At 36.5% G+C, this 25,858-nt stretch overlaps 1 protein-coding gene across 11 annotated transcripts in view; it reads left to right on the top strand.

The window, feature by feature from the left end:
- The window catches only part of EPB41L2 (erythrocyte membrane protein band 4.1 like 2), a 123,598-nt gene that overhangs the window by 79,532 nt on the left and 18,208 nt on the right, over positions 1-25,858 (top strand). For 7 of the 11 annotated variants that reach the window (XM_087773309.1, XM_087773307.1, XM_087773315.1 and 4 more), the window contains exons 6-14: positions 360-402; positions 7,179-7,254; positions 8,803-9,021; positions 9,484-9,571; positions 11,181-11,333; positions 12,511-12,608; positions 16,689-16,861; positions 20,316-20,497; positions 24,927-24,989. In XM_087773309.1, the coding sequence (XP_087629435.1) occupies positions 360-402; positions 7,179-7,254; positions 8,803-9,021; positions 9,484-9,571; positions 11,181-11,333; positions 12,511-12,608; positions 16,689-16,861; positions 20,316-20,497; positions 24,927-24,989 (1,095 nt within the window). Of the gene's footprint in view, positions 1-359; positions 403-7,178; positions 7,255-8,802; positions 9,022-9,483; positions 9,572-11,180; positions 11,334-12,510; positions 12,609-16,688; positions 16,862-20,315; positions 20,498-22,051; positions 22,700-24,667; positions 24,701-24,926; positions 24,990-25,858 lie in introns of all 11 variants that reach the window. The other 4 variants (XM_087773313.1, XM_087773317.1, XM_087773314.1 and 1 more) reach the window with 2 other exon arrangements.

The raw sequence follows: 25,858 nt of genomic DNA on the forward strand, positions 1-25,858 counted from the left end.
ATAGCCATTCCTGAAAAGTCTGTTTGTGTCAATAAAAGGAGTATGAGAGAAAATTGCATCTGCCAAATGTAATTTGTTAGACCACCTCCACTGGAAGACTATCCACTTTTTAAAATTACAGGGCATAAATACTCTAAAGCAATAAGACAACCATGAAGGGAGTGGCATTACGCAGTTTCATTTATGTGCCTGGGTGGGGAGACTTGCTAGCAAATCACAAGTTCAATTTTAGAATTCTCTGGGTTATTTTAAAATAGAACAGATGTCTGAACAATACAAACTTTAACTGCACTGAATGAAATTACTTCACCATCTTCAGTCTGAAGTGAATTTAAATGCTGGTTGTGTTGTTTTTTCAGAACTGGCTAGATTCTTCGAAGGAAATTAAGAGACAAATTCGAAGTAAGTACTTCTGTATTCAGATGTTATGCTCCTTTTATTTCCTCACAGAAATATTCTTCATAAACTTAGTAGCCTCGGTGTTGACTAAATTGTATACTTACAGCATTAAAATAATGATGTATTCAGCCTTAGAACAGAAAGCAAAGCTGCTATTTCTATCCACTGTCCAAAAAGGAGAGAAAGAATCACTCAGCTTTGTGCTGTAGAAGTTAATCATTATCCTGGCTGCTGCCCCAAAATTTTCCTGTGTTGTATGTGACTAATACTTGATCTTTTTGCATCCTGAAACAGTAGATGTTTTTCAAGTTTGGGCTGATATTTAGGTTATGAGATGGAGAATGTCATCTTGCAAAGATGGTCATGGTTGTTGCTATAGGGACTTTCTAACTTCAAAGACTCGCCAGAAGAATATGAAACTATAAAAAGAGAATCAAAGTCTTACAGAAAATGTGTATTCTTCAATACTGATCAGTCCAGCAGTGGCTTTTTTGATGTGTCCATCTCTGTTCCATCAATGAAATAGCATAATCTTGGAACATCTTGCTATAATGCTTTTCAGACTGAATCCATGCGAAAAGTTTTTCTACTTCCTATACTGAATACACAATGAGTAATTTATTTTACTCTGTTTGCATACAACTCTCTCAAAACTCTTCACTAGCCAGGTAGCTTTTGTAGTAGATAGGGGAGTGAATGGAGAGTAAATTTAGGAGACAGACACTCTTCCTGAGTCTACATGTCACAAAATAAGTAGCCACTAAGAAGTGCTAGACAGCCCTTGCCCTTACTGAAATTCTTCTCATTGCTTTACTCATTTGTGGCCAATGCAGGTTTTTTTTTTTGTTGTTTTGTTTTTGATGGAAACCTTTTGGTAGTCCCTTATAAGAAATGTAAGTGGGGAGGAGATGGTGATGGTAAGATTTACATGTCTACACTTCCGACACAACAAGAATTTAAGTTATTTAAGAAACTGACTTGGAACTTTTTTGGGGAATATGATCCAGTGGGAGCACTTGTAATTAAGAACAGCAGTGTGTTATTTACAATGATAAACAGGTAGTTGCTTTACTATTGTTAACTACCTGTTTTAAGCCAACGCTCACATTTTTCCACAAATTCTGTGTTAATTCTGTTTTCTTTAGACCTTTCCCAATTGATGAAATCCTGTACTAGGAAGGTGTGGTTTATATTTTCAGTAAAGAAATGAAAGTTACAGAAGCTTCCTTGGAAACTATTTTTTTGATCTAATATGCTCTTGCATAACCAAGCTAGACCTATTAAAATGATGAATGTACTAATATACTTACGCAAGTAGGGGCCATCCTTTTAGTTAAGGAAAAGTCACTGGTATTGTAACTTCTTATTCTGCAGGTCTTCAGTAAAAACCTATTAGTTGTCCGAACACATGGGCTAAAGGCTGTTTTGTTTGGTTTTAATATTTGACAAAAGATTGAGGACATTGATACTTTTTGTTACTGTCTTCTGTAGTGATCTGCATGCTATATAGCCTACAAGTAAGTTTCATGAATCTGAAGAGTAAAGACCTGACCTGAAAATTTTTTGGATGCACTACACTTTTTAATACCATATAATATGTACTACAAAAATATTTTAAGGAGATGTGATTTTTCATACAGCATGAAGACCTACATTTTATATTGGAGATCAAGTCCAGTTTCTTGAATTAGGCATCATGACTGGAATTTTTTCTCTGGTCTATAGCACTTCAGAGTTGATAGGCATAGTGTATAAGGCAAACAACCAAGTAAGAACACCATTTTAAGGATTTTAAAATGAAACTTGCTTACACCAATTTGCAAGTAATCAGCATAATGTCAGTTGTGTTCCTCATAAGCAGTGTATTAAAGTTTCCAGATATTGGAATGTACTGCAAAGACAAATTTTATCCCCCAGCTACATGAGTGTCAAGTAATGAGGCTTTTCTTTGTTTCAGGCTTAGTTCTAAATATATTTGTCTTTGAATCAAGAATGGAAATTCTGTGTACAAAAATACTAAATTATAATAAATTTAAGGTACCTGTAAAATCTACTCGTTCATTTGAAATGAAGAAACTCATTTCTTTTTCTCTTGTACAGCACAAACTGAAGCACTAGCATGCTAGATAAGCATATCTGGACAAATACATTGATCTGAATACACAAAGGTGACAAATATGGAAGTGGAGTTCAGCACGTCAGTTTGCAACTTAATATTTATAACAACCTCTGTCTGTCTCTCACATATGAACAATACCGATATTCTGCACAGTGGGCATCTCTATACCACCTGTGACTGGGGAAGACGAAATAAGAACCCTGTAGTCTCCCCCAAGTCATGTTCTGCATCAGGCTGTCTCTTGCTAAGTCAGGGTCCTCAGGCCTTCTATGCAATCTCTTATTTGTTCAGGTTGGCCTTTGGCTGGGCAATTATGTTGAACCTCAGCAACTACTGATGTTACTTCGGCTAATGAACATGATCCACAAATTACTGACTCTGTTCTCAGGGCTACAAAGGTGGCAAAAAGCTTGTTTGCTTTCAGCCAGCCTGATCTCTTCAGGAAATTTAATTCTTGACTTTTTTTAACTGATGAAATTGGATATCCACTGGTATGCATTAAAACCTTTAATTAATTCAATCAGGGACAGGTGGGGTAATTACATTTTTGTCACTATCTTCTTGAAAATTGCTACATCTAAAGTGGATTCAGGCTTTTGTAAAATTAAGAACTTCAGCTTGAATATTGTGATGGTACAAGCAGTAGCAATTGACCTTGGAATAGTCAAATCCCAGACTTCGCAGAACGTGTGGTGGTTCGCCCTTATATAAAATTTAATTTGAGAATTTATCTGTGTGAGATGTTGTACATGCAGTTAGTATGGAACACATGATATTCCGCTCAGTTTTGTCTATAGGTATTTTCATAACTCTCATTCTCAGTGTAACAGAATTGAATGACTAAACTACATAAACCTGGTTTCATCATAGTGTTTATTGCAATTGAAGATTAATCTTTTGTCAGCAATTTAAATGTTCACAGTTACGAGTAAAGGTTAGAGATGTGAATGTATAAACCATCTGTTTTGGGAAGCCTAATTATTTGCTTTTATTGTTTGTGTAATTGAAGTATATGAAACAGACTTATAGGCCTGGTTATCTTTCTGTTCACACAAACTTTGAAACTATTTTTGGGATATATCCTGGTTTTGGTGTGGATGTAATTCATTCTCTTCCACGTGGAAATTAGACTTGTATGCTGTGCAGAATACTTTAAATCCAAGTTAATGTTATGTCAATTAAATCCATTTCCAATCTGCAGCACAATTAGTATTTTTATTGCAAAAAATTCTTCCATATTGCATATCCTGTGTTGTATAAGAAATGGAGAGGATTTCCATGTTCTGAGGGCAGAATAGAGTGGTATAGGGGGTTTTTGTACATTCTCACCTGATAAAGGATACATTTAACTGTTTTTGCTCTTGAAGTTAACCGTAAAATTGTCTTACTGTCTTTTGTCAAGACAATACTTATTTAGCCAGGAAGATTCTAGAAACTTATCACTGTACCCAGGATATGACTGATGTGATCTAATTTAGGTTAACTGTGTCCACCTAAGGTAAATGCGCTTGTTCTTTGAAGGAACAGCCACTTTCAGGAGGTGAGTGAGCGCATTCTGAAATAGGTGCCTGAGAGGGGAACCAAATGAAATGCCCCTTTTCTTCCATTGCCTACGAAGGGAGTCGGTGGTGTCTTAGGTACATAATTACATCTCTGCAGTCTAGGGTTGAAAGAAACTATGTCCACTAGCATCAAAAGAGATAATGGTTATGATGATAGAAAAGTTATTTTCTTTTTAGAAAGGAGTGACTAACTGAAGGACTGAAGACAGAAAATTTAACTTGCTTGTTACTTGATTCAGTTTAATTATCTAGGGGGGTGAGGGAAATCCTCTGTAATTTTATGGAAGTGGATTAGAACAGATGAAATAGTACAATAGGTAAGGCAGCTGGTGACAAATCTTTGGCTATAAGTTTAAACCTTTCTCTTTAATCATGCTGAAGACTCTTCTCAACATCCTTTTGTTAACGGGTATCCAGTCATTCAGACTGGGGAACTTAAAACCAGCCAAATGCAATACTGGCCTAGTCTTTGAGACATACTTAGCTAACAACTAAGGTAGTTCTGGGAATGTCACGGAGTTGAAATCGATTTTTTTATATTCTTGCTTCTGTGATATATTCTGCAACACAGCCTAAACAACTGCTCGGGAAAGAGGATGAAGACTAATAGAAGACTAATGATATTGTTAAATAGGTATACTTTCAAAATACACAGTAGACCAAATGGAGAAAAATTCATAAATACAATTCTGTGAGATTAATATAACATGAGTTCTAGAATTGTTCAGCACAATGTTCTAAAATATTTAAGAAATCTAAAGTTTGTATTTGAAGTGCTAAGGGAAGTTAGAATTAATTAAGGAAAGGGCTTGCATTTTAAATGTACAGCTCTGGCTATCTGATTTTAATGCTAACAAAACGTATGGTTATGCTCAGGCATCAAAATATGAGGGTCACTTTATGCAGGGTCACTTTATTTTATATCCATCTATTTCAGGTAAATATATATCTGTAGAAGTTGTAGCTAATTTTGATCTAAGCTAAATACACTAGAGGCTAGCTTATTGTTGGTGAAGAGAACTAAGCACCTGTGGCAAGGGAAGGGTTGTGCTGCAGAAGTGCTTCTGTATGTCTACTAATTATAAAGAATGATTTTGCAGTTTGGAGATGTCTGAGTTTGTGAGCTGAATCTTGTCAGTCTAACCAGGACTGTCTGTACTCTACTTTTTATGCATTTTTGAAAATGTGGACTGGATATAGAGCTTCCTTATTTCTTTGATTTTCTTGATGGTAATTTAAGAAAAATTATAGAAGCAATTTTCTTAATTTTATGGGGCATTTTTACATCTGCCTGTGAGTAGCGTATCTGTCCTAGTCACACAGTACCCTAAAAATTTTTAACTGAGACACAAGAGATATCATGAATAAAAGCCAGAAAAAGCCTTTACTGGAAAAAAACCCTCACTGATTTCCCAGTTTAAATGGGATGAATCATGCTAATGGTATGCTGCTAGCTGTTTGGTTATATTGCATTCTTTTTCTCTAAGAATGTGCCTAAAGTTGCCACAGAAGCATTTTTGAGGTAACAAGCTGGCTAGAAAGATTTTTGACATTTCTATAGCCCATATTATTAAACATCAAAACAGAGAGCCTTATCAGGGACAGAATGCTAAATATCATTTTAAATATCAGATTTATTTATTTTTTTGTCTTGGCCACCAATTCAAAGCGCCAGTAATAATGTGCATTATTGTGTGAAGACAATTACGTTTGTATGCCTTGGTTATGTGGCTATAAACAGTGTGCTGTAGTGAGAAGCGTAAATATAGACTGTGCACATTGTAATATACTTGCTAGTCTATATTCAGGGGATAAATGTGCTTTCAGTAATCAGGCAAAATATAAGGTCACCAACTGTCCAGAAAATATTTAATACAAAGTCAACTACAACATTTTTTCAATGGATTAGCTATGGAATTAGTATGAGTAGACATCTGAAATTTTTCACATAGTCTATACATTCAGAGGACTTACGCTCTTTTTCATTTGCGACTAGTTTAACTGCAATTTTACACCAGGAAAAATTGCTCCATACCAGGAAACATTGCTTCATTACAGGAAAACTTGAAGACTGGTTTAATACCTGCATGGAAGGACACATCCTTCATCCACCTCTCCCCATCCCACAGCCCTGTTAACTTGACAACTCTTCCTGAACACATTTTACATAGATATTTTGGCCTGATTGCTTCCCTTCATCAATTTGGCTTACTCAATATCAACAGCTTTTCACTAAATGATGCTAATTCCCTGGGAGATAAATGATGGAAGTGGGCTAATCTTTTCCAGGTTTAGTTCTGTTTGTCATGCTGTATGTGTTAATTAGCATTAGACATTTTTTAAAGGTATTTTTGTCTTAATTTTATCTTTCATTGGATTTCAGTAGATGATGCAATGAGGCATATTTTACCCAGTTCAGTACTATATGTACATCTGATAAATTAGGCTTTCTCATTTAAGGAGTCCTGCCTTATTTTGGAAACAAAGTTATCATTGTTCTAATTACATTGCTATTACAGTTGCTAAAGGTATTGTTTCTCAAAAAAATATTTTAAAGGAGGAATGGCTAATATTTTTTGTCTTCCATGCATTTTTTATGAGTATGTATAATTCACTTATTATCTTTCTGTTGTACCCAACACAGACCTCATTTTGACATCTCCTGTTTATAGTTATTGTACAGTCTCTCAAACTGACAGTCAATTTAAACAGGAGGAGATGGTTAGCCTTGGAGGATTTGGAAATAAACACAAATTCTGTGCAAGTGTCTTTGAATGCAGATTATCTTAAAAGTGTTAATATATTATGGTAGTTTTCAAATTAAAAAGTCTTCTGATATTTGCATAACTTATTGTAAAACATTCTTTGAAGATAATTTTTAACATGCTAATCTTTCACTGTATGTCTATATGAGTTACTACCTGATAATGAAAATAACCTATGCTTCTTACTAGTATACTGTAAAAAGAGGGAGAAAACTTCCTTCAGGATTTCAGTGATCTAAGATTTATGTGACTGCCTAACATTTTTCAGTAAGGTTCTTTCTTTGCTTTCTTCAACTTGTTTGAGATTAACAATCAGACATTTCCCATATTTAGGTTTACCTTGGATGTTCACCTTTAATGTGAAGTTTTATCCCCCTGATCCTTCACAGTTGACTGAAGACATCACTAGGTATGCATAGTTTCTAATTTTAAACTTAAAAATTACTGTTACTCTAATTTGAAGGCCATATAAAATTTCTTCTTCAGTTTCTGGATGCCGTAACAGGTTTGGCTTTTACTGTAGAACACTATAGATGTTCTTACATCAACTGCTTTTTGGAAAAAGGTTGAAAAGGCAAAGTGGCAAAGTTTCTTCTTCAGGAAGAAACCCAAGAAAAAAGGATTTAATGATAAGTGGGGATATGATTTGGGCAGGAGGTAAGATGTGAATGATCATATTTGAAAGAAGCCAGTGGCTTATTGTCAGGCTGCTGCTTTATTATATAGCAAATGAGAGTGCGGGAGTATTGATATTCAGAGCGAAGCTCAAGAGATCCAAGGTACTTCAGTAATAATCTAGGCTAGGTTGGTGAAAACATAGTTTTATACATATGCATTAAATAAAACCATAAAACATACTAAAATCTGAAAATAATTCTCTTCCAAAGTTCTCAAATACAAAATACTTAGAATGCAGTGGATACTAGGCACATAAAAACTAGCATTGCAAGACTAACATAACCAGTGGATAGAATGCAGGGAATTGATGACACTCATTTTTTCAGGAGTTATGGAAAACCTAAATGCTTAGATTTGGTTTGGAGTTAGCAGACTCTGCTGAGGCAGGATATATGTTACTACACATCGCATTGGATCAGTCTTCTGCACAAAATAAGATAGCTACGCAAGTGTGTAGCTGATATATTACTACAAATAGTCTGAGACATTTAGTACGCAGTGTATTTAAAGAAGCTGTCTGTGTTTTCTTTGAAAATTTTCGGTGAGTTGGTTGGTTTTCAGTTGCACTTGAAACTGATAAAAGCATTTTTATGGTTATAGCTTAAAGCTAAATTCCTTAAAATTTAAGCTTCATTTGTAAAACTTTTTTTTTATTTACATTAAAAAGTTGTGCTAGGATAGGATGTCTACTCATTGTTAAGTTGTTAAATTTGGTAGAAGACTGTATGCAGTACCTGAAATATTAAATCCTAATACATACATGGTTTAAGGAAGGCAATTATGGGTTCAGTATTAAACAGGATTTCTTTTGTGTATTACATGACTCGATTAGCTTGTGAACTGCAAGGGATATAAAATTCAGAATTTTAAAGCCAAAGGGAAATGTCAAAGGAAATGCATGGGTTTTTATTTGTAAACCTTAGATACCTGCAGGCTACAATGTGAAATGAAGGAGTTCCTAAGTCAGCTTTTGTTACAAACTAGGTAGTGTTTTTCATTCATTTATGTTGGAAATCAGAATTTTTCCTTCTCTTCACGTTATTTATGAAAGTAATATCAACTCTTAAAAATGGAAGGGAAATTTACTGTGTGGCAATAATGCTCAAATAACGTAAGGTGTAACAAATTATTGATGCATTGGCTTACTTTAAAATATGTTTATATGATTACATGCATCTCGATAAATTCTGCTGTCTCTCTCATAAACTTGCCATTGGTAACACTTTCTCTGTTCTTGTTTTCATTTGTTTGGTTTTTTCCCCTTTCCTTTGTCTTGCAGATATTTCTTGTGCCTACAGCTTCGTCAGGATATTGCTTCTGGTCGACTGCCATGTTCCTTTGTGACTCATGCCCTCCTTGGTTCATATACCCTGCAGGCTGAGCTGGGTGATCATGACCCAGAGGAGCACAGCAGTGACTATATCAGTGAATTCCAATTTGCACCCAATCAAACTCAAGAAATGGAAGAAAAAGTAGCTGAGCTACACAAAACACACAGGTGTGTCAGATACAGTGGGATTAAATGAAATCATCATGCTTTGTCAAGTTTATGTCAATTCTCTTAAGAGTATGTGTAAAACTGCTAAGCTGAAGTTATTGTTACTTTGGAAATCTTTTGCTATGTAACTAGAACCTCTTAATTTCATGTGTTTAAAAATTTCAGTTTGAAAATAGTAGCTTCACTAAGATCTCAGAAGAGAACTTTTGGAGAAAATATTTTTATCTGAGCATATGAATTAGTTTAAGCAACATGCAGGTAGAATATGTTGAAAGAGTGATGGTAGAAATCTTTATTAAAGGAATATAACATGCTCAGAAAGAACACTTTCCCTTTAGGGCAAAAATGCTATTGATACCTTACAAACTGAGGTTTTTCTATGTGTCTGAATTCCAGGATTCCACTCACTTTTGATTCTCAGTTCTTTTGTCAATAAACTCAAGGCTTATTCAATGGTTTTAGGGGCTTGACTCCAGCACAGGCGGATTCCCAGTTCCTAGAAAATGCTAAGAGACTCTCCATGTATGGAGTGGATTTACATCATGCCAAGGTATTGGGGATTGGTTTGGTTTTGTTTTGTTTTAGGATACACATGCTTAGTATTAAAGAACATAGTATATATAGATTATGTAAAAAATTTCATACCTTCAATTCCTAGGTATAAGCCTTTTATCTCTTGGTCACAATAATTACTCAGTTTACAGCTCTAACATCCTTAGAATTTATTTTAAATCTAAGTTTGTTTAATGCATAGATGTATGTGCAGCTTGGAAATAATATTTTATTCATAAGAGCAGCTGGTTTTTACATGTCAGATTTTTGATGCCAAGGAGACGTGGGGCCATAAAGTAAAGCCTAAAAGAACATGTAATTGCTTTTGTAATACCATGACAGATACAAACAGAGCAGGCGGGGAGGTCTTGCGGGAGGGTGTTTTTTGGAGCTTTTTCCACTCCTCTGTGTAGGTCAAATCAAATTTGCATTTGTAGTGGGATTTTTTTGGTTAAAAACCCAACAAACCAACTAACCAACCCCCTCCCACTCCCTCGCACAAATCCAGGTCTCAAATCATTAGGAAAACTAATGCATTGTAAGCATATCAGTCTTATATTTAAAAAAGAAAACCAAGATTTTTAAGTACTGGAGAAACATTGTTTAACTCTGTTTCATACGGAAACAATGTGCACTTGTTTTTGCAGTTTTCCATAGACTTTTTTTCTGTGTTCTGTTAGAAGCACTTGAAAGAAATATACTTAAGTTTTTATTCATGTACATTAACTACGTCTGTAGCATTTATTCATCTTTTAATACAAGTGCAGTGTGGCAGTTCACTTGGTCTGTAGTGTTTTAAGGAACTTAGATTTTTAGAGTTTTATTGGAGCTTTCTTTTGCCATAGTGAAGTAGCTGCAAGCATTAGAACTGCTGTTTGCCAGGATTCACTTGCAGCTGTTAGTTATGCCAGTGAAGCAACTTTTTAATGACAGTATTGGCATTTGATGTAGTTGATTTGTTGTTGGGGAGGACATGAGATTCTGCTGTACTGTGTAGTGGTACAGTGTATTGAAGCTTTATCAGTAAGTCATTAGTTTAGTAGCCTGTAAAACTTGCATCAAATGCTGTCAGTAGAACAGAATGCTCAGAGACCTGGGCCACCAGCACTTCAAAGTCATTATGTTGACGTTTTCAGCCAACTATCCAGTCCTTCCTATATCTTTACTGGAATAATAGGTAACTGTAAAAGATCACCATGATCACGAACTTGTTCAGACTTCCCCTGACTGGTTTAAGTTCGAAGGCCTGTTTTTAATTTTTCTTCTTTTAATGTTTCTTGAAATTATTGATAGCACACCCACCATACCTTTCACTGCTTGTGAGTTGTTGACTTAGTCCCTGTTGCCAGAATATTGAAGAATTTCCCAGAACTGTGACATACGCAATGGCATATGAGTGCCAAAGCCATTACTTAAGAGTCCAAAACCTTTCCTATAAAATTAATATACTTGGCTGTTTCTGCTTTACAAATCCTATTGTCAGGGTCTTTCACGTTTGAATATGAAATGAGTCCCAGTTGCTTTATTCCCTCAAGGTATGCCAGCAATAATTACTTGTTTGGAATGTTATTAAACTGATTTTTATGAAATTGTCTCATACGTGATAGGATTCTGAAGGTGTGGATATCATGCTGGGTGTATGTGCTAATGGACTGCTCATTTACAAAGATAGACTCCGGATCAACCGCTTTGCTTGGCCAAAAATTCTGAAGATTTCCTATAAGCGAAGTAATTTCTACATCAAAGTCAGGCCAGCAGAAGTAAGTAGTACCTTTCTGCCTTGTTTCTTTTGTGAGATCATTTCTATCCAGCAACAAGATAACAGCGTCATTTTTTTTCCCAGATGTCCTAACAGGCTTCTGTTGGATTGGAGCAGAACTTAAGAGGGTTTTATTTTCCTCTTCAAATTCTACTGATTGTATTAAACGCTTGTCTTGATTAGTAAATGCAAACCAGGAAGAAAATCTATTTTCTTTTGTTAATAGATGCCATCCTGTAACTTTTTTTTACAAGGAAAGCTAGTTACACTGGCCATGTTCTTACTGTCTATACAAACTTGCAGTCCTGGGGGAGAGCCAGTCTCTTCCTTTTTGGGTATAATTGTTCACTAAATGTCAACGCATCTAGCTGTATGGGTGTAACCAAAGGCTTGAGTTGTCCTGTGGATGTTATAACTCTTTCTGTTAGCTGCTGTGGAAATAGTGAATTCAACTTTCTTTTCGGATACCATTATAAGTTTGTGGGAGTTCCTGAAGGAGGGGGGGGGTTACATTTTGAACACATTGTAACTGGAAATTTTGCAGAAAAACAAAATGTCAAACACTATAATGCTTTTTTAAATTATACTCTAAAATGTTTAAGGTAGCTTTTACTGTGTGAATAAATAAAACAAAAGAGAAGTCTAAATACCAACAGTACAATACAAACATAGTTTTGTAAGTTTTGGAACACAGATGTATTGCTCTTGCACTCACTGATGGTGCATAGATGTAATATTTTTGCTAAGAAACTATTATATAGTGAAACAGATCAGGTAAGCTTAACACTGCAGTATGGATTTCAGACTTTTATTAAATCCAAGGAAAGTGTGCAGCACAACCTGCAATATAATTACTTCATGCAGTTTAGAAATAAATACATTGGGCAGCTAGTCAGAAAATTAGCAAGGAACACTGAAGTATTATTGGATTTCTTGAGAGAGTCATTAATACAGCTAGGAAGCGATAATGTGATTATTACCCATCATGACTAGCCTGCCAAGTATAATTTTATTAAAAGGCTATTCTGAAATTCTGATTTTATTTTTTTTTTACATCTTATGAAGTCTTATGAGAGGAGAATTACAGCTTGTTACAGTTATGGAACTATCTGAACTCTGCCTGCTAGTTAATAGCCAGCTTAAGGAAATGGGTTAATTTATTTGTGGATTCTTTCCAGCTGGAACAGTTTGAGAGTACTATTGGGTTCAAACTGCCAAACCATCGCGCTGCAAAAAGGTTATGGAAGGTTTGTGTGGAGCACCATACTTTCTTCAGGTAATTCTCTGCTTCCCCCACTTTCCCAGGTATGCTCATATCTTTCTTTGAAAGGCTATGAGGAAAACAGAGAAGGTTTCCCCTCCTCTTTGAATCTAATTTCTCAGTCCAATAACACCTCTTAGAAGACACCATAGCGATCATTGACCCCAAATTACGAATTCTGAAGCTCTGAAGTACAATTAACTGTTTTATTTAAACTTTCAGAGTGCTAACAGTATGGAACTAAACTAGTGATCATATGTAAGACTTGCTGAGAGATCGATTCTTCAGAGTGACCGTCTAGAAAGCCACTATACTCCTTCACAAGAAGCTCTCAGGGCCTGACAGTGATCTTCATTCACTTCACTTTTCAGAATATTCTGCTGAGTGTAAATGCTTACAGCTGAATTTTTGCTTATTTATAAACTGAGCTGGGCTCACAGTCATTCTTTAAAGAACAGAGAATCACTTTAAAAACAGACTACTATTTGTTTATATAATAATCCATAATTTTCTTTGCATTTTTTCCCCAGTAACTGATAAACATAAAATTCTGAATTGGTCATTGAAACTGCGGTCTATTTGTATATGAGCACTTTAACAATAGGCTACAGAGTTGTTTCTACTTCCTCCATTGAAAAGGAATTTGAAAAATCTTCATTTGATTTGTAAAATAGCACAAACTCCAGGAGGGAGCGCATGTGCCCCATGCAGCCTAGGAGTCACAGATTTAGGCTGAATCTGTTACGCATTGAATCTGAGTTTCTTGCTTCAAATGAGCATGGTAACTAGGGCATGTAAAAGGTAAGCTTTCTTCTTCAGCAGCCTGGTTTTTAGTTTTAAAAAAGCAATTGTGTTTACAGATAGATGCAATCCTGTCTTTGCATACTGGTCTAAGCTGAATATACTTGCTAGACTAAGATCTTGCAAGAACTTGGGGAACGTGAGACCTAAGCAGGTCATTAGTGGAACTCTCACTGGATGGTTTTCAGTGTTCAGTTTTTCATTGAATGCAGAATATTCTTGAATGCAATATTAGAATTTGTGGTGAGATTGGCAGTCAGTCTCAAAATACTTAATTTAGAAGCACTTCTTTTTGATATCCTGATCAAAGATTTTTTTTCATGTTTGATATAATTCATTGGTTAGGTTTATTAAGATACATAGTCCACCATTCTGTTCTTTAAAATTTGAAGTCTGCTTTGGCTGGTGATGTCCGTTACCACAAATGGCATGCAGTTCTGTCTGCAATGAAAAGTTTATCGACGCCCTTCAAATAATCATGCAGTGGTTTGCTTTGCTGGGAAACTGTATTTCCTAATTTTATGGTAATAATATGGACCTGAATATGGAAAAAACAAATCTTATGGAAGTCAAAAATCCTAAACTGAGAACTACCATTTGCAAATATAAGTTTCCAGGAGCGTATTAGATAATTTTACTACATAAATTCTGACATAATAAGAATAATTGGATTTTATTCCAGTCAGAAGTGTCTTCTCCTAATCAGGAATGACATTATAATGAGAATTATATAACAAATATTTGAACCATTCTGTAAAATCCATATACTCCACTGATGTCATCAGACAGAAAATCCTCAGAACCTCTCATCCTGATTTAAAACCAGTAAAATAAATCCAGCTCTATTTTTCTCCAAAGTTAATAAGTAGAAAACAATTGCCACAGTCCAAGAGACTGTAGCTCTTTCAGAGCATGTGTAAAGCTTGTGTATGATATCACAGAAAATTGTATTCAGTCTAGATGTACATTTTTAGCTTCCAGATCTCTTAGCACGCCCTATATAACATTGTAAGTTTCCTTGTGTTGTCTTTCGCAATGTTTCAGTTTTTCTCAAATAATTACATTAACATTCATCATCTTATAATGTATGGGAAATTCAGACAGCATATGAAGTTATTTATAAAAACCTGTAATGAACTGTATAGAAAATGACAACCAAAAGGCATTGAATTCACTTGCATCAGCTCAACCTTATAGGATTCCAGTAACATTTTCAAAGAGCAACAATCTGATTTAAGAAATACAGTCAGACTACATTAATCTTTTGAGGTAAGCTTAGTCTGCAGCTCTGAATCTTAACAAATGGCTGCAGAAACCTGCTTATAATTCTGCTTTATAATGTTTTATTTGAAATTTTCATGATTGTTTCAGTGTCTCCCCAGAACGTCTTAAAATGGTAAAAGCATAGTCTTCAGTTATTTTATGTAATTAAGCTTGTAATACAAAAAATCCATTCAAATGCCCTTAATCAGGAAGTAATTAGTTCTCTTGTTTTTCCCCTTGAAAAGATTAAAAGTTTATCTCAGCAGGGTGGAAGATAAAAATGGCAGTGAATGCTGTAGCCTTGCCAAGACTGGAAAAGAACAGAAAGAACCTTGGAAAAACCCTCTTAGCCTTCTTCCTCTTAATGCATAATGCACTCTCTCTTGGAAATAATGTGGAGAAATAAATTGTCACAAAGATTGCATAACGCTGTTTTATAGAAGCAATGAAAGTGAAGCTCCAGATACTTGTGATTTTATTATATAAGTGGCCTTAGTGCAGAATGGTGGATAAGTCTGTCTTGAATTCTGTTTTTTTTTTGAAAAAATGTGTTGGAACAGATTAGGATTCAGGTGCACGCATATGCATCTTAGGCACGCAGGATTGGACCTTTCTGGCTAGCACTCTGACAAAGCCATAAACATCCTCTCTTAGAGAAAACGGTAACCTACTACCTAGCTCACCATTCTTTTTGTTAAGTATCTGAAAATTCTTCAGTTTTGCTGAAATATCTTTAGAATGACTGTCCATTTTCAGAACCCGCCACTGGATGCTGTCTTACTGTATGTTGGATCAGGTTCCACTGACACAGATATTCCCTGTGCAAATGCTTCAAAAGTCAGCATACTTTTAAGTCTCACTTGCCCATCTGTGCCATCCTGAGTACAAAGGGTACAGTAGTTGCTGGTTCTGCTTGAAAAAAGCTGATGCGCAGTGAGCTTCTCATTCTTTGCAGATCCTCAAATAGAAAAGCTCTTTCTGTAATAGTATGATGGTTTTATAGAGGGAGAATAGGCCATGGAGACTGCCATGCTGGGTAAGCATGCATCTGCAGCGCTACATTGATCCAAGGAGCAACATCAAAGACCTTTCTAGAGAAGCTGAGACTGGGAAGAGTTCCTGCAGTGATGACTGTTTATCCTATCAGCAAGGATGGCACTGGAACAAACAGTACCCTCAGTGTTGAAGCTGATGGCTTAGATTTCAAAAACAAAGTACGAGCAATGAGGGTTAGATGAATAAGAGCTTGAAGTCCTCATACTGAAGAAAATTTAGGGAGGTATAGAGGACCTGTCTCTTCGAACTCAGGAGGTGTCAAAAACCAGTGGAACAAAGCAGAATTCCTCATAGCAAATTCTGCCATATTATTACTTAGACTTTCTGACATTAACACTTAGGTACAAACATACATACCCCGCATTAATAGTACTTGTAACTGAATCTCTTTCACCTTTTTCATGATATGCTTTTTTTCCCCCCCTCTTTACATCCAGCAAGCATCAGCTCACACAAGTCCATAAATGACATTGTGAAGCTCAATCTTTTTTCATTTGATACAGCCTTCTACACAGCTTTGAGATGCCATTCCCTAACTTTGAGGAATAGCAGCTGCCGTATCAGTATCTCACAATATAGGAAAGACAGTGGAAGTGGGATGTGTAGTTTCTACTATAAGTAACATTCTGAGGAGAGAGATCTATGAGGTATTCTACATGGACCTATAATGGCCTCAGCTTTCTAGAAAAAATACCATTAAACCAAGATAGCACGAAAAGATAAGCATCCCAGATGCTTAGTCATGCTGTGGAAAATGTGATGGTTATCAGCATCACTTCAGTTCCAACTGCAAGTAATAAATAACATGCATTGTTTTAGAAGTTCTTCTCAGAGCTTATGGCAGAATCCTTTCTTGGAGTGCATAAATCATGTATGGTGAACTAAATTTGAAACGTAATAAGTAGCTTTAAAGTACCTCATTAAATACATAAAATAAAGCCTTTTTAACTGACTTCCCTCATATTTACTTTTTAGACTTGTATCACCAGAACAGCCTCCAAAAGCAAAGTTTCTAACGTTGGGTTCCAAGTTCCGCTACAGTGGACGTACGCAAGCACAGACACGACAGGCTAGCAACCTCATAGACAGACCAGCTCCATACTTTGAGCGCACTTCAAGCAAACGTGTTTCCAGGAGCCTTGATGGAGGTATGAAATTTTACTTATTTCTTCAGTGTAATGATTACATTATGTGTTATCACTCTGATCTGACCGCTATTCAAAAATGTTGCCGTTACAGATGGCCAGAATGTCAATTGACAAATACATGAATTTCAGTTTCTGATGGGTGATGTGAGGAGCAGCCCCATTGCTTACTTGTCAATTTTAGGTGACTTAAACAGTAAGTTAAGTCACTGTCTAAATTGTATGGCAGTGCTGTGAATATATGGAGGATTCTATATTGGGGACACAGCATCTGTGTTCACTACTCATATCTGCTTTCTGGGATAGACATGCATTATATGCTGTTGATTAGAATTGTTTAGTCAGTGGCATCTTTTGGGCTCTGGGTGGGCCTGAGTGCCTCTCTACACCAAACAGAAAAGGTAGAAAAAGTTTTTTTTCTTCTAGTTTTGTATCATTTTGTTCAGTATATTTTTATCCTAGTGTATTTATTAGTTACTTCTGTGTTTAGTTAACAAATTTTATATTGAGGTTGTTTGAATAGCCCAAATTTTTGTGTCATTAATGGTGGTTGGTCTCTTTGAGCAAAAATACTTCTGCTTTCCTTTATTGGAAACAGGCATGCTTTCCAAAAGCAGGTATAGCAGCAGTATGAGTGAGAGATGTGGAAGCACATGTTTTACTCTAAATCACTTCTGAAATAAATCTAAGGTAGAAAAATTCTTCAGAAAAATTATGTGAAGCTTGACGTTTATTCTAGTGAAGTTCTGTATGCCTGAATCAATAAGAGAACTGTGGCAATGGTATGACTTCAGCTACAATTCTCCTGTTAACTTTACCTTTTTTCTCCAAAAATCTTTTACTTAGAAGACTTTTACTTCTGCAGATATTCATTCTTCTGTACTGGGACAAATGAGCAAACTGTGACACTTGCTTGGGAAACCTACAAAGTCTTACGTCTGAGAACCTAAGCAAAAAAATAAAGAGGCAAAAGCGGTTGCACTAGTAGTGTGTGATGAGTCCTTGTGGCAACCAAAAGCCTTGTTGCCACATCAGCATTACTGTCAGAGTTGGTTTTAGTTCCTGTGCTACTTTTGGTTAGAAACAATTTGATTTCTGCCCAACTCTCGGAGATTGTATCAGCAAGCCTTTCTGAGATCCCTTGTGCATCATCTGAAGAATACGGATGTGTATGTATGCGTGTTCAGGCCCAAACTTTCACTCTTACGGAGCCATCACAGACAAAATTTTGAGCATGATGAAACATTGCTCTTGGTTTTCCTTTTTTTCCCCTTAATCATCTTTGGTTTCATCTCAAATGAAACCAGCTATTCCTGGCAGCATTTAAGGCATCTTGCTGGTGTTGCCATCTGCAGACTTGTAATAGTTTTAAACTGTGTTCATTCAAAGTCAAACTTAAATATTGTTCTTTCTTCAGGCAGTAGTCCAGATGTAGGTTCATACTGTGAGTGTACACTTGAAACGAGAAATCCTGTAGAGAATGTGCTTGCACTCTGCCTCTCCTATGTGAGCAGCATATGCAGTACCATTGTTCATCCCAAACACCTAGAGCTGCATACTCATCCTTGTAGGCGTTACTCTTGCCCCACTCCCACCTCGCCCTCACTAGAGGGACTGCAGCATGCTGGAGGAATGGGCTGAAAGGAAGCTTATGAAATACAACAAAAATAAATGCAAAATCCTGTGTCTGAGGAGGAGTAACACCATACACCAGTACATGCTGAGGGACCAACTGCACTGAAAGCAGCTTTGCAGAAAAGAATCTGGGGACTCCCGCTGGAGAAGTTGAACATGAGTCAACAGCATGCCCTTACAGCAAAGGCGGCCAAGTATATTCTGGGCTGTATTAGCAAGAGCATAGCCAACACATTAAAAGAAATTATTATTCCTCTATTCAGGACTTTGTGAAGACCATATCTGGAGTACTGTGTCCATCTTTGAGCTCCCCGGTATTAGATGGGCATCGACATATTGCAGTGAGCCCAGTAAGGGCCACCAAGCTGGCCAGAGGGCTGGGGGCCCATAATATATGAGGAGAGGCTGAGAGAACTGTGGTCCTTTGGCTTTACAGCCTTCTCTTCTTAGTGAGATATTGCTGTCTACGGCTACCTACAGGGAAGGTATAGAAAAGACAGAGCCACACTTTTCTCGGAGGTGCCCAGTGATATGGCAGTGGGAGTGCCTGCAAGTTGAGACACAGCAAATTTCAGTTAGAAATAAGAATTTTTTGTTGTTGTTTAAAAAGACTTTGGATATGCTCAAAAGTCAACTGGACAAGTCCCTGAGCAACCTCGTCTAATTGCACCTGCTCTGAGCAGGGGGTTGGACTAGCTGACCTCCAGGTGTTCCTTCCAACCTAAATTATTCTGTGATTTGTCAGAAGTTACTTGTGGAACTTGAGGGATGTATACCCAAGAAATGCTCTATTTGCCACCCAAGAAGGGATCAGAAGCTTAAATTGCAGAACTTACTACTTAGAAAGGCCCTGAAAGCCTAACGTCCCAAATCCCACGTTTCCCATTAGCTGGCCTTGGCTTCTTAGCAGCTTAAGGGAATCTCTGATCTGAAGCTGAGACTGTTTTCAAAAGAGGATATCCGCCAAAGGTACTCCAAGAAACGCCTCTTCCTCTCAACTTTCTGCACCTTGGCTTTGTAAAGTCAAGGCATATGGAGGTATTACAGAAGATTGCTAAATGAATGAAGTTTATATCAAAGTTGTGTTTATTAAAGCTGCGTAATTTAATGAATTCTCCTGTATTTCATTGCTAATGTTTTGACTGAGCCAGTCATCCTGGTTAAAAAAAAAAAAAAGCCATCCTGCTCATTAATCCCATTATGCTGAATCAAATAAGAGAAAAAACTAATTTAAGGCCTTTCACTCTCTTGTGCTTTGACTATATTCAGGTACACATATTCAGTATTTACCCCTTCCATTTTTTGTGAGCATATAGGGAGGAATAGTCTTACTTTCACTGAGCTGTTGTTTCTGCAGTTTTGCTAAGGTTCCGGAAGAAAAATGCTGGAACAGTTATATGCATAGCTATTTCTATATTGCCTTAAAACAGTCCTCTCAAATTAGTGGATTTCCACAAAACACTGTTGCCTATTCCTCTCTCTTGTTATGGTGACTTACATAGTCACAAGAAAAGTACCTTCAATTTGTCTTCCAAGACTAATCAGAAAGTTGATAATTAAATACCTACCTGATATAATGAAGGGTTTTTTCCCTTGCATAGTAAGTGACATTGTATGACAAGGGTACATTGCTGTTCATATCAGTGCAATGAGAACCACAGACCTTTTGCAAAGCCAAGAGGCTGAAAAATACTGTATCACTGAGTAACTAGCCTGTATTGCTCATTGCTGACATAACCATAAAATCATTTTGTTAAGAAGTCTTAAAAACAAAATGTTCCAACTTACCCCAATTTACCAAAATTATTTTCTTCTCTAATAGCTCCCATGGGTATCTCAGATCAAAGTCTGTTGAGAGACTTCCCTGCTCCTGGAGGGCAGGCTGCTGGAGATAAAATCCTTGACATTGAAGCTGCTGGTCAGGCCAAGTTAAAAGAAGATGGCAGAGAAGAAGACGGAAGCCCAATCAAAACTCCTCAATTAGAATTGATTCAGGATGGAAAGGTATGGCTGACTTTCACACCAAAATTATTTGTTCATGTGGTGTGTGTCCAGGTGTGGTTGTTTAGTGCCTCTCACTTCTGAGCATCATACAGAACACCATATTAAAATATTAAAGGAAAATTGTCAAGTGCTTTCTGTAGGTTTAACTTAATGTTCGTGTATGTAAGCAAAAAAAGAATACAAACTTCTGAATGGCATTGACCTAGGGTTTCTTTTATTGCTATAAATTTAATTTGAATTCTCACTAAGCTTACATGAGTTCTTGAAAAAATGTTTCAAAGGGTAAATAGTGTTTTATTCATTTCCTTAGTTTGTTTAGACTTTAAAAAAATTGTTAGTATATTGTGCACATTCTACAAAGTTGGGTATATTATGATTATGACTGTGTTTAATTACCATAGGTAGCAGTATTGTTTTAGTAGCCACTGCAGAATTATTTCATCCTTTAAAAACTTGTATGTTGACTGAGACATAGATTTCTGTGAAAAGTTGAGTAGTTTGGCCTGTTGCTGTTGCAAACAACCATTTATTTGTTTTATTTAGTTGAGCTACTGGGGGAATAGGTCAAAAAATTAAATTTAGATCTCATATGATTTGATGTAGCAATTTCCTTCCAAAGCGTCAGCTAAAATCTGCTGCTCTTCTCTCTCGGACATCATTTCTTTTTCTGGCAGTTCTCCAGAACTTTCTTTCGTATTTAAAGAGTAATTTTGTTTTCAAACATTTTTGCAAGTTAGCTACCCATTTGGTTCCTCGGGGGACTGCTGAGTTTCTCTGTGCGGTTTGCATGTTTCCACTGCATTCAAGTGTAGGAAGGGAACAAATACCAACAACAGTTGCATTTTTTTTGTTTGCTGGCAAGTTGAAATAATTTTGAATTAGCCTAGGAAAAAGGCACACACAGAGTTTCTTTATGGGAGAAAATGGTAAAATAAATTACTATTTTTTGACTTTGGGCTTGGTAAAATGGTGATACTCCCTTGTTTTCAGAGTGGCAGTATCTTTCAATATTTTAACCAAAAGGAAAAAAAAAAAAAAGCAAGCAGTATTTTGGGAAGTTGTTTCAGGAAGCTGTTCAGTAAGATTTTGTTACACATGCCAATTCTGTGAACAGCTTTCTTTCCCCCCTAGCGCAGATACTTCTTTTCCTTTCTGGCTCTCTTTAAGTCTTAGAGGAAACGGTTATAAACCAAGAATCAAAGTGCCAGCTTGTCTTTCGTGTACTGCACTGTCCCCTGACCTTTCTGCCAAAGCTTTGAATATCTGTCCGCTTCCATCTGTTGTGACTATTACAGTTCAAAAGTGCACAGTTCTTTACAGCCTGAGAACAAAACAGTCGTAATGGGTTCCTTTCATAATCCACAGAAGTAAACAAGTTGGCTGCTTGTAAAACACAAGGGGATTTCTATTTTTATTTGGCATTTCTATTGCGTTAGTAGAGCTATCCCTGCTTCTAAGTAAAAATTTTCACTAACTAATAATTTATTTTTTTTCCCCTCTTCTTGTGCCTTCAAACTTGCATTTTGTTGCGCTTTCATTTTCCACTGTGCACAGAATATTTTTCTTCAGCTCACTCACATACACCCATCACCACTACCCATCCATTCTGTGTCATCCCATCTCACAAACCTGTCGCCTGTCCCTGAGATGGACATGCTTTCAGATATCTCAGAGGAAGATACCTTTGGGGAGCCTCTCCTTACCATCCCAGACATCTCAGAGTGCAGTTCCATGAAAGAAACACCAGATCATAATAAAAGCAAAATAGCTTCACCGAATAATATCTTTGAACCTATGAGACGCCTAGCTAGTGGAGGCTCCTCTGCTGTGGAGGGAAAAATCCATACAAATGACTACAAAAGCACTGAGTTGTGTGTCTCATTCAGCTTTATTAGATGCTTTTCTTTTTATTTCCGTTCACTGCTCGATGAGGACGGTTATATTACTTTTCCTAGCCTTCCTGATGTTTGCATCTCTTTCCTCCCATCTGGCCTTCAGCACTATATTCCTATTACCTCTCCTTCCTTCATCCCCTCTTTTCTCCTTATCTTTGTGCTACTTCTGTCTGCTTTCCAGTCTATTCCTTTTTCACTCACATTTTCCCTTCCTCTTGCTCTGTCCCTCTGCTACCTGGAGCCTAAGGCGACTTCCTTTAGTGCCTCTAATGACAATGACCTGAATGACAAAGCAGAGGAAGAGGAGGTGTGTAATTTTGTTGCTTAAATGTTGACACTTGCACATAGGTTTTTGTTGCTTGTTCTCCCAGAGGTTTGCTCAGTTTTGCACACTTCCTAGCACAGGGATATGTCAATGTACATGCCTATATATATAGAAATACACACAGACACACACACGTCTATCTCTATCTTTCTAACTTCTCTCATTTGTGAAAAATTGCCATTGCGGGATTTTTAGTCAGTAGACAGCTGGTGTTTTTTTCTGCCTGAATTCCTACAGCATGCATAATTTCATTAGATTCCACAGATACTGAGCTGCAGGTAGAGTTGCTTTGTAGTTCAAAATGTTTATGAGCACATAAATCTGAATACTGAAAGTGCTGTGTAATAATAGATATATTATTACTTGATACTATTTGCAAGTTGTGCTACTTGCACTATGAGTTTGTGTTAAACTGCATGTCTGCTGTGTGCATTGACTGGAATGCACCTCTCCAAAGTTCTCTTTAGATCTGAAAAGAGAGATTCCTAAAAGCTGAATTCAGAAAACTGTGAATGCTTTAAAATCAGCTTTTTTTCGTTATTCCAGATGTTTCTGCTCTACAAGGGTGTGTGCAAAGTTGAGTCTGTCCAAGGCACTTTTTTTTTTTTTTTTTGTTAAGTGCTTTGATTAATCTCTAGCAGCAGTTAAGGTGGAGACTGATTTCGTTCATTAGCTGGGAATTGCAGGTTGTGTCCAACTTTAATCACTGGAGTCTGAACATTCTTTGAAATACACTGTTAAAGTTGCTGTACAGAAGGCTCAGTCACACTAATATGTTGCTCTGATCAGCTGGAGTGGCTGACAAAATGCCTCCTTCCCTTATGTCTGCTGTGTATGTTACAGCAATACCACTAGAAAAAGGTGGTTTATTTTGATCTTCAAAGAAATATGAAAGCAAATATTATTGAATCAAAAAGGGGGAGGGCCTGTTCAATGTTACATTTAACAAAGTTTGTTAAACTTGATAAAATCAATACAATGTACATATTAAAAACATGCTAAATATGACGTGATGCCATTAAAAACACCAATCTGAAATAATGAAAAACATGACTTTAAAGACTTTCTCAATGTTTCTGTAACCTTATTCAATCCATCATTTGTAACATAAAGTTGCAGAAAACAGAACCCCAGATAAGTGAGAAATGAATAAAAACGTGATATGTACCACATTATGTGTGCATTCACACAGAATCCAAAATGCAACAGTATGTGTAATAAGTAAACCCCTCTTCAAATTTATGTACTTGCACAGTGTTGCCTTTTAAATGCATCTTTTCCTAAGACGAGCAGTTGATATTTGTACCTGTGGAAAGACTGGGAAGTGGTTTGCCTTTTAAAGAATGCTGCTCCTTAAGGCAGTCAGAATACTTGTAGGTAAGATATGAAGATTAGCTATCATTTCCAACAGAGTGCATTGCAGTTTGGGGAAGAACCTAAAAAGGAGGGGCGGGGTGCAAATAACTCATCCCAAGACAGCAACATTCTTAAAATAATTAGGACAGTTTGTAAATCCAGTATTGAGGTGTTCGGCTTGAATTCTAGACTCTCTTACCAAAAGAGCTCATGCATTAGGTTCCATTTTCCCATCAACTTGTTGCAGAGTTCAAGGCGCTTACCATAGAAATTACGCATATCATTCTTTTCTTTACTCATTCTTAAATTTCCATCTGGGAAAACACTGAAAAGTACGGCAAGAAAGGGACATAGTGTGAAACTTCCATTTTTCATGCCACTTACGCCAAATATGACTTCAGCCATTCTACAGCAATTTAGGTGAAGGAAGACCAAAGTCGCTTAATAATTTCAACAACATCTGGGGCCGAAACAGTAAAGGTCTGTAAATATAGCACGCTTTGCAGTATTTACAAAGAGATGAAGCCTCTGCGTTAGTCTGTAAGCGTATGTTAATGGTTCCTTTTCTTGATAATTTGCCACGTGCTCACATAGGTGGAATCTGAAGAGGAGGAAACACAGCAGAAGGTGCATGGTTGTTTTTTTACAATTAATTCTGGCTGTAGCTGCCTGCCTTGTTAGCACCCTAAACTTTCTGTGGATTTAGTCTGAATAGTGCCTTTTCACCTTACCATTTTGTTTCTTTTATTTAACTGTCTGATTCTAAGGGTCTTTTTTATTTACTTGCTGGTACATTTTGTGTTCATTTTGGGTTTTTTTGTTTTTTATTTTTGTGTATGGCTTAATTTCACAGAGCAATTCCTTGAGAGTAGACGGGGAAAATATTTATGTCAGACATAGCAATTTAATGTTGGAGGTTTGTATATAATATAAGAAACACTTTCCCTTCTCACGGGCTGCCACGCTGCATGGGATGGGAGGTCACTTGCAGGCTGTGACAGACACAGTGCATGAAGTGCATGGGGGAAAACCAGCTTGGAAATGTTGCATGTTGTTATTCTAGTTTCTGAGTTTAAATAGAAAAAAAAAAAAGAAACACCAAAAAAATCCAAACAAACCAAAAAACTCCTCAGCTTGTATGTTGGATGTACATGTTGTATATTTTTTCTAGATGTTTTCAAGGTGGCAACTGGGAATAATAGCCCTATTTAGATAAAGCAAACACGTGGGTCCAATTCATAATCCTAAATGGGATTTTTACACATTGCTCCTCAATGTGTACGTCTTCTGTTGAGGAGGGTTTCTAGTTTTCACCAGTTTAATCAACATTTATCAAATACTTTATCTGAATAAATGGAGTTAGTAAGGCACAAGCAGTGATAGAAGTATGGAAAAACTCATTCGCTCATTGATATTAAGAGCTTTGAGAAATGTTTGTGAGGATCAGATTTTTAAAGGGAATGTTTAGATATACTTCTGAAATCTTTGCCTTATTTTTTCGCTTTTCAAATGGAAGTAATTCTTGCTTCCTAAAGGCTGGTTTTCACTGAAGATAAGCAACAACAAAGAGCTTTGAACAGTATGTTAATGTGTAGTGCTTTGTCACTGAAGTAGAGATCTTTATTATAAGAATTTCTATATAGTCTGTTAATCTGGATTATTTTATCAAAGACTGTCTGTAGTTATGATCAGTGTAATTTAAATTGTGGTTAATAACATAAACTAGTAACTGAAGACATTTTAGAAAATCCTACAGCTGTCTTTAATTTATTTTATTCATCCAGA

The sequence above is a fragment of the Nipponia nippon genome, unplaced genomic scaffold (assembly GCF_047370975.1).
Source record: "Nipponia nippon isolate SJK-2023a ecotype South Korea unplaced genomic scaffold, ASM4737097v1 scaffold_4, whole genome shotgun sequence".
In the NCBI taxonomy this organism is placed as follows: domain Eukaryota; kingdom Metazoa; phylum Chordata; class Aves; order Pelecaniformes; family Threskiornithidae; genus Nipponia; species Nipponia nippon.